The sequence below is a fragment of the Capsicum annuum genome, chromosome 1 (genome assembly GCF_002878395.1).
Source record: "Capsicum annuum cultivar UCD-10X-F1 chromosome 1, UCD10Xv1.1, whole genome shotgun sequence".
Classification (NCBI taxonomy): Eukaryota; Viridiplantae; Streptophyta; class Magnoliopsida; order Solanales; family Solanaceae; genus Capsicum; species Capsicum annuum.
The window spans coordinates 248,585,344-248,595,491 of NC_061111.1; the positions used below are offsets into that span (position 1 = coordinate 248,585,344).

At 31.9% G+C, this 10,148-nt stretch overlaps 1 protein-coding gene and 1 non-coding gene across 2 annotated transcripts; both read right to left on the reverse strand.

The window, feature by feature from the left end:
* Positions 1-772: 772 nt before the first annotated feature.
* LOC107857374 (methanol O-anthraniloyltransferase) lies at positions 773-2,834 on the reverse strand. The gene is made up of 2 exons (XM_016702264.2): positions 2,681-2,834; positions 773-1,756 (listed from the first exon to the last, which is right to left on the reverse strand). The coding sequence occupies exon 2, from the start codon at positions 1,697-1,699 to the stop codon at positions 857-859; it is 843 nt and encodes a 280-aa protein (XP_016557750.2). The 5' UTR covers positions 1,700-1,756; positions 2,681-2,834; the 3' UTR covers positions 773-856.
* Positions 2,835-4,364: 1,530 nt separating this feature from the next.
* Positions 4,365-4,438, reverse strand: TRNAW-CCA. Its single transcript has one exon. It is a non-coding gene; the product is annotated as a tRNA-Trp (tRNA).
* Positions 4,439-10,148: the final 5,710 nt, after the last annotated feature.

The following is a 10,148-nucleotide window of genomic DNA, read 5'->3' on the forward strand; positions in this document are numbered from 1 at the left end:
ACTAACTCCGAACTACTTTATTACAAAAGGACTTTTTGGACTCATAGTAACAAGATCATGTAACACTCTCCCTCAAAGTTGAATGGTGTAAAATTATTAAGAATGAATCCAGCTTGACTTTCAAATACTCATGCTGGACTTTGGCTAGAACTTTTATTGCACTCATAGTCTCTCAGGAACATGGAAAACTAACTATGTGGTATTTATATGGAGTATTCAAATATTGTGTATGTTATTACAATTGTTAGAGTTGTGACCCGAATTTTGTTGATTCGATCCAGAAAGTTTTGCGGTGCGATCAATGTTTGTGATTTTCAATAAGGTCTGTGGTGGTAGCGTAGGTATTGGACCTTTATGTTTTTGGGCCTAGAACTTATTTGTATGCTCGTATTATATAAGTGCAATTAGTGGGTCGATTTTGATTATTCAGAAATTACCTCGCTCCACATTGTACTCCTCTCCTTTCATAGTGAAACCTCCTCTGCCTCCGCACGTGGATTTTCCCGCGTTTCAACGTAAATCTGTGTTTTTGTTTTCTTTCAGCTTGTGGTTTGCTTTATTTCTGCCCATTTTCTAGCAAGAATCTTTAATGACATTCTTTTTGTATCTAGGAAAAGTTTATGACAATAGTAAGATCATAAGGTTTAAATATATATATATTTTTTTTCTCTTTAATTCCGTCTCCAATTAAATATTGTTACATAAAGATAAAATAAAATGATATTTGATTTGCAGTATCATACATGATGGACAAGTAGTTTCTAACAGGATATGGATGAAATATTAAGCTTCATAATTTTGATTTAATCACTCCCAAAACATGTATTGATGGGGTAGAAAGACAAAAACAAAACTCTTACATCCGTGAAATTATGTCAACTTCTTCAACATTATTTAAAGTCATCTCGAATACAACCTTTTGAAAATTTTTCATGGCCATTGGAGGCAAACTTATAGCTACTAAAATACCCTTTTCTCCCTCTTCATTATTAAAAGGAATACCAATACTAATGAAAGAAGCTGAAGCCCCTCCAAAGATGGGCTTTCCCCATCCAAAATCATATTCATCAAATCCAACAGATCTATTATCTGAAACAATAAAATTCCAAGACTTTGACAACTCTGGTCTCCCTTTAATAATCATGAAGTCTATCACTGATTTAATGTATTCTTCAGTCAAATGATCTTTAAGTTTCTTGACTAGTTCAACTGCATATGATAGTGGATTTGAACATAACAATCTTGCTTTTGATACTGCAGCTGGAGTGATGAATGCATTTCCATAATATCCAGGTCGCAATTCATATTTAACTGATTTTCCACGTATGCTAACAAAATATGTCAGACGAACAATTTCTTGAGGGTGCAAGTTGAGAGCAATCGTACGACATTTCCATAAAAATGCCACTAACAACTCATATTTTGTACTTTTACAATTTGAAGAAACATGATTTTTAATAGCTTTCATCTCCTTATTTCCAAAGAAAAATGATCGTTGTATCAACTTGTCTTCCATAGATTCCCATGCAGTTCTTGATTCAGTTATCTCATCAAACTCATGGTGAGTACATGTAATGCATGGGGATGATCTTGCACTTAGAAGATCCCTTTGCCATACAGGTAGTATGGAAGGTGCAGAAGCTCCTTGAATTAATTCACTTAATGCATTTAGAAACATTTTGAATCCATAAGCATCCATCACAGTGTGGTTAACTCTGAATCCAACAACAAATCCACCACAACTAAAACGAGTTACCTATGCATAAAGATATATTAGTGTAAAAATTTAATTTTTATATATTAATCGCGTTAAAAGTAACTGTTTATAAAAAGAGTAGGATTAATAACTTGAAAATAAAATAAATATGCAAGCATGCTTTGGAAGTCTTTTTACACTATAACTATGCATATAAATAAGCTAAAGGATGAGATGATGCATATATGAATGCCCGTCAACTTTTTTTGAATTCTTAACCACACACTTAAACTTGACATGTTACCCCCTTATATATGTGTGTGTGTCTACATTTCACAACTTCAGTTTTCTTGTTTAAAAACAAAGTGCACATATAAGTTTTTCTCTCTCTAAAGATGTGAGTAGTTGTAGAAAGTTCAATCAAGGGGCCTCAATTAAATTCCCATTTGAAAATCTCGAGGGCTCAATTAAATCTCATTCATTTCTTCTTGTGTTGGTTCTCCTTACATCAAATAGTTTTGTTCTTGTGGAAAAAAATTGAGTTAATTGTTGAAAATTCGAACTTCATTGGCTTTGTAAAATCTTGGAGGAATTTTGTCACTATTCCTCCAACATTTTTCAAAGTGAGAGACTTAAACTCCAGAAGAACAATGATTACACTATAAAAGTTAGTTCGTTCCTGGATCTTAGTTTTCTTACAAATAATGTTGTGGTAAATGGGGTTAAAGGTTTTATCTTAGGTCATAAATTGAAATCCTAGGTGTGTGACGCTGTTGCATTTTCTTGGGGATCTAAACCATATATGTGTAGGGGTTTGACTCTCACTTTTTCATTTCCTTTTTGTTTTTCTGAGATTTTGGATTACAATCTAAAATTCAGGTTAATTCTATTTGACATTTTAGTCAAAGAAAGACGATCAATCAACCTCAATATCTCCCACTATAAAGTAAGTTTTGAAAGTAAGAAAGATAAAAGATTGTTTACCTGAACTGACAAAAGAGGTATTGGAGTTCCATTTATAGTGTCAAAAAAAATGAAATATGCAACCCGCCGCCCCTCGCCCACCCACGCTCAAACTAAAAAAAGAAAGAAAAGAAAAGTGTACATGATGACTATTTATAATAAAGATGTGGTGATGAAAAATTAGAACAGATAAAATTCTCAACACAAGCAGGATTAAAGATATAATATATATATTTATAAAGTTCATGCATTATGAAAATGATTTATAGCTCATACAAATATGTAAAACTTATTTTAAATTATAAATTTCAAAATTATTTTTATATTTAAAATTTCATATTTAGTTAAATATTACCACATAAATTAAAACCAAATAGGAGTAAATATGTGTAGCTCTAAACACACATTATTAAATTAAAAGTTAAAACAAGTGTTATCCGAGGTTTGGCAGTACAATAAATGAGTTAGGGCCACCATTTTAATTCATGAAACGTGAGTTAGGGCCACCATTTTAATTCATGAAACGTTTTTCTTTCTTTTTTTGTGGACCAAAAGTTGTGGGATGGTTGTTAGTTATACGATAAGATAAGATAAGATAAGAAAGTATAAGTGATCTTTGTAAGGGAAAATGTCACATTTTTCTTTCTACTATTGAATAAAAAAAAAAGTTAACACGTTATGGAGTAATATAAACAATTCCTCCTAAATAAAAATTCTTTCATGAATGTCTGAAAATAACTTGATTTCATAATCGTTAAATATATGTTAATGAAAATATTTTAATGTCTTAATTAACTTTGAGACAAAATCATGGTCGCTATTGAAAAAACTTTGGAGTAACATTTTTTTTTAGTTCCTTCAAAAAAGAATGTCTTCTTTCTATAATTAGACAGAATTTAACTTTCATATTCTCTTTTTTTTTTTTAATAAAATGATTTATAATCACATAAATATTTAAAATTTATTTTGGACAAGAATTTCAGAAGTCTTCCTTCTCTTTTAAACTTTGTGTCTTTGTATCAAATCAAACAAAATCACATAAACTAAGACGGAGGATGTATATCCTTATCTTCTGAGGTGGTCCTTAAATAAGTGGCAGTGGCCAGACGTGTCATATGGCTCTCTTGTTTTCTCTCTTTTAGGCCAAGATTGAGTGTATTGTTGGAGAAACCTCAATTTAATATGAGTGGCTACAAATTAACACAGATGGAGAAACAATAATGATAATTCAATTGTTGCGACAAAGTAGACTCTGCATGATCAACTATAGTAATACAAATTATGGTAGAATTCCTCGGTGACTCTGACAACTTAAATCTAGCTTTTGCAAAGAAGTTTGGCGCAGGGTCACGACTATTGGGTTCAAAATTGTCATGCAGAAGCTAAGGATTTACAAATCATAAAGATGATAATTCAGACGATAAAGAAAACATATTAAATAAATATATTATTAATATGGTTTGGTCAAACGATCTACATATTAAATCGTGGTAGGTCTAATTTCTATTACATTGGATAGATTATTCGTAACTGCATGTTTACAATATAGGCATGGTGATTAGTTGGACCTTTGATTAATTATCATTTGTATTTGATTGACCTACTCCTTTCTTTAATTCACAGGCACACAGAAGTCAAATTCCAATTGTTGTGAAAGTTACTGAATGAATATATTTTATTCTAATTCGATCTAAGAAGAAAAAATCACGCTCTATAGGATTTGAACCTACAACATCGAGTTTTGGAGACCCGTGTTCTACCGAACTGAACTAAGAACGCTTTCTTATCAGAATAGATAAGACTGTAAACAAAAGGATTCTTTTCATAACCCCAATACATTTTGTATGCGTATACTAGAATAGAATGATAAAAATAAAAGGTTATGTTCAATTTGAAGCAATCTCAATTGATCCCTCGTTACTGCTCAAAGGAGCAGTAATAGGTAGGGATGACAAGATTTGAACCCGTGATATTTTATACCCAAAAAAAAATGCGCTACCAAGATGCACCACATCCCTTCAATTGTTCCACAGTGTAATTGTAGAGAATTCCTATCTTGTTTTCCACATGGTTATTTTCTCTATTGATATATACAAATTTTCTGTTCATTTCGTCTTTTTGATCTCACTTAACATACAATAGTAAAGGAAAAAGACTTATCTTATAGATTATATAGAAAATACTTATATTCAATTATATACAATAATATGCAAAATAAATATATAAATGCAGAACTGTCATAAAAATAAATTAGTATTCTTGGAAAATTCTCGATAAGAAAGAAGGGGATGTTTTTTTTCTGTTTAAGAAAAGAAAAATCTTATTTCCCTAATCATTGTACATTTTAGTTTGAATTAGGAATTCTGTGTCCAACTCTAAGCAGCCCTTAACTACATTTGCATCTGATCATATATGTATTATCTATTCCAACAAATAATATAAAAGAAGGAGTTTTTTCAATGCTAGATCTAAAAACATCTCTCTCTGTGGCACCAGTACTAAGTACATTATGGTTTAGGGCTTTAGCCGGTCGATTGATAGAGATTAATCATTTTTTCATGGATGCGTTGACATTCCTTTTCTTTTCATTCTAGTTATTGTCATGGAAAGGAATGAAGAAAATTAAAGATCAATCAAATATCGGTGATGAATCCCTTTCCCCCTCTTTTCTCCTTTTCCCCTTTAGAATAAGAGAGGAAAGAGAAAGAATAAAAAAGTGGATTAAATATTCGGGCTCAAGTTTGAATTAACTGAATATTAATCATAGAGGAATAGGGTAGAATAGAAAATAGGGGTCTAGGGCAAGAGTATTATACAAGATACTTAAATGATTACTTCAATTTGCAATATACTTTAGAAAATTATTGTATTTTACTATGACTTTGCTTTACTATTACTTTATTTTCTTGATTTTAATCTTTTACTTTTAGAATTGAATTTCAAGTTAGTAAATTTTATTTTATCCTTTCTTTGTTTCGAATCGAAAATAGAAGAGTTGAATAAATCAAAAATTCAAAGGAGGTCCATGGCCAAGGGGAAAGATGTACGAGTAACGGTGATTTTGGAATGTACAAGTTATGTTCGAAACAGTGTTGATAAGATATCAAGAGGTATTTCCAGATATAGTACTCAAAAGAACCGGCACAATACTCCTAATCGATTAGAATTGAAAAAATTCTGTCCTTATTATTACAAACATATGAATTGGGGAGATAAAAAAAATAGAGCAAACCAAGTACCTGTGTTTTACCCTTTCAAGGAAGAGGAAAAATGACATTACATATAACATATTTAAATAGAACCTAAACAAATCCTATTTTTCAAAAATCCTATTTTATTTTGGGTGGATTTAAAATGAATTAGAATTAAGAAATAGGATTTTAGGGGTAAGAAATAAATTAAACAAACAAAACATGGATAAATCCAAGCGACCTTTTCTTAAATTCAGGTGATCTTTTTGTAGGCATTTGCCCCCGATTCAATCAGGGGATCGAATTGATTATAGAAATATGAGTTTAATCAGTCAATTTATTAGTGAACAAGGAAAAATATTATGAAGACGCGTGAATAGATTGACCTTGAAACAACAAAGATTAATTATTCTCGCTATAAAACAAGTTCGTATTTTATCTTTGTTACCTTTTCTCAATAATGAGAAACAATTTGAAAGAACCGAGTCGACCGCTAGAACTACTGATTTTAAAGCCTAAAATAAATAGGCTTACTTTTCCTTTACTTGAATCATAATTACTCAAACCTAGATTTGAGTGAATCTAGATTTGAGTATCGTTTCTTAAGAAACAAATGAATCGGAAAAAAAGAAATTTGTTTTTATTGAAATGAACGTGTTCATTCTTTTTGACTACTTTAGCATATTTTCTCATACTAATTTCTAACTCATCCGGTAGAATAAATCTTCATTTAATCTCCTGAGAAAATTTTAAAGACTCCGGGTTGATTTTGTTCAAAATTATATAAAGACAATTCCTATTTGATATAGCTATTTGTGCAAGTATTTTATGGTTAAGAAGCAACTGTCTATTGTACAGATTGTGTAGTAGTTTACTATAACTACGGATAACCATTTGTTACCAATGGAAAATTTCTTATCATCTTAAATTCAGGTGATTGGATTTACACCAACGAAAACCATAAAATTCATACACAATAGAGGGATATGATAGAGTTTTTTTAATAATGAATGGAGTTCCATTTTTCATCATATCCCATTCACCGGTTCTGATCATTGATACTGTAAAAGTTGTTTTATTTCTTTTTTTTTCAGCTCATGATCTAAACGAGTCGCACATACACCCTAGTACATGTTCCTCGACGCTGAGGGCATCCCCGAAGAGTAGGGGATTTCGTGACATTTCTGATTGGTTGTCTTGTATTTCTAATAAGTTGTTTAATAGTTGGTATGTTGAATCGTATACATAAATTATGGTTTGGTTTAGATTGATCCTAACCAAAGGATGATGAATTACTTTTATTTAATAGAATATTCAATTCGAAGATAAAATCACAAATCTGTGATTTGAGTGAAATCCACATTATTTCAATTGAACATATACAAGATCAACAATTCCATAAGCTTGGGTTGTCGCTGACATAAAAACAACTCTTTCCATATCTTTGGATACAACCCACAAAGGTTTGCCTGTTCATTGTACATAAACCCTTGTGAGGATTTCACGCAGTTTCAGTAGTTCTTCCACTTCCATGAGACATTCAGTTACTTGTTCCATATAAAAACCACCAGCAGGTTGATGTATCATTACCCTAATAATATAACAAAATAAAAGCTTCTCCTATCTCGCATGATAAAGCAAAGAGAAAAGAAAGATAAAGAATAGAAAAAAATACTTAATTGAGCAACCGTACATGCATCTTTTATGCATACGACTCTAAAAGAAAATTGACCCACTCCTTTCTATTGAAGAAAGATCTCCTAAATTGAATTGCATTGATTCCTCCTAAATTGCATTGATTTATCCTAACGATTTCATTTCAATTGGAATTTGGTTATTCACTATGTGCGAGGATCCCCACTAAACATCCATGGGTGAATAGTTAAAGCGCCCAACTCATAATTGAAAAATTCCTAGGTTCAATTCCTACTAGATGCATGCTAACGAGACCCTCTAATAAGTATATTAGAATTAGCTTGTATCAATGGAATCGCATCATCCATACATAACGAATTGATGTGGTATATTCATATCATAATATATGAACTGTAAGAACTAGTATTCTTATTGAGACTACAACTCATTGGGAAGAAAATTGATTTATGAATGGAATAAAATATGCAGTATTTACAGACAAAGGTATTTCGGTTATTAAGGAAAAATCAAAATACTTCTAATATCGAATCATGATCAACTAGGACAGAAATAAAACATTGGGTCAAACTCTTATTTGGTGTCAAAGTAATAGCTATGAATAGTCATTGACTTCCATGAAAGAGTAGAAGAATGGGACCTATTATGGGACATACAATGCATTACAAACGTATGATCATTATGCTTTAACCGGGTTATTCTATTCCACCTCTTAAAAAGAAAAAAACTTAAATAAAAATACTTAATGTGTAACGACCTACATTTCGGGCTAGAATATAGACCATCATTTCTACACGTAAATGTTCCAAAAGCCTCCCCATTGATTGAGTCTTGATGAGCATCTGAAATTTTGTTTGGATTTAATTTCAGTGGCTCACCGCAATTGGGCCGCATCACGGTGAGAATAGCAATGTGAAGGCCATTGCATCGCGGTAGTGGCCAAATTGATGATTGTCCAATTCCAGTGGGTCACCGCGATTCCACCACATCGCAGTGAACCCCAGAATAGAAATTTTCATAAACCAGTAAGTCACCGTGATTCCACCTCGTCGCATTAGATATCGCAATGACACTATCACCGCATCACGGTAAGCCTAAAAAATGGGATTTGTTCAGCAACGTTCAAGTCTGAGGAAAATCTGGTCTTTACCCTACAATTCCTAATCGTATTATCTGAGGATTAAAATATTTTAAGGCAGATTATGCCTATTTTTACTCAAAATTATCAAGAACAAAAGAACCCTAACCTCTCTTCCAAAGATCTAGAGCCTATATTCTAAGTTCAAGAATTCAATAAAATGTCAATATTAGAGTTTCAATTCTCAAATTAAACTACTTAAGGTACGTGGGGCTGTCCTAAAAACTCTATGGGCATAAATTGTGGTTTTATCAATCTTTGAAAGCATAATATGATGTTTGTATCAAGGGTTTGAACTATCGTTTTAAATAGCCAAGTAATGGAAACCTTTTTATTGATATATATGTATATATATATGTATGTATGTATGTATATGTATGTATGAATATATATATATGTATGTATGTATATGTAACACCCCGTATTCAAGTACGTGTATTGGCGTATTCAAGTACGTGTATTGGTCTTATTTATATGGAATTAATTTTATTTTATTTTATTTATACCGGAATTTGCCCGTCGATGGTTCCATACGAAGGTTATTGAATAAGCTTTCCAACGATATAAAGATTTCCAACAACGGACAGGTTTCGGATATAATCGAGCACGTTCGAAACTATAAAACGGTGGCCGGGATATTGGGAATAGTAAATGTGCAGGAAAATTTCCTGCACACAAACTACTGAGGCCAGCCAATTTTTTGGGTCAACTTTGAATGATCATAACTCCCTTAATATAATGAACTGGGAGAGCTGCGACATATCAAAAGAAATATCTTTGATTCTTCTTTCCAATGCAATTGGTTTCATCCAAATCCAACGTCTGAGTAAGGAGTTATACTCGTTTTACTTCAGCCTCTCAAAATAGATTTTTAGGATCAACTTCAAACGATCATAACTCCTTGTACAGGACGAACTGGGTGGCCTACTTTATATTAAATGAAAGAACTTTGAATTATCTTTCCAACGATACCACTTTCACCCAAATCCGATATCGGAGCAAAGAGTTATGGTCGATCTACTTTAGCTTATCAAAACAGTCCACCAAAGGACAGATTTGACATTATTTAAATTTTAAAGGCACTTTGGTCATTTCCTATGATATTATGGATGGGAATATGTGTACATATACATGTATATGAGTTCAAAAAATTATTTTCATCATCAATCATTGAGAAAGAACAAACCCTAGCCAAATTTGACCTTTAAATTACTTTTGATTCAACCGTAGAAATTCCAAAGTAATCCGATAACTGCGTTTGTCATCTCGAGAGCTTCGAACGGCACCTATTATTTGTGCAAACAGGATTGCATAATCAAGAGGTGAATTCTAAGGTATGAATATTGTTTGCCTTTGTTCTCTTCCATATGTATATGTGTGATAGAGGATTATATGTATTGGTTGTTATTGAAAGGTGATGGAAATAGAGTTATGGACTATTTTGCATGGTTTGGTTGTATTGAATTGTGGAATGAGGATATGTTAATTGGGTTATGGAAGGTGGATA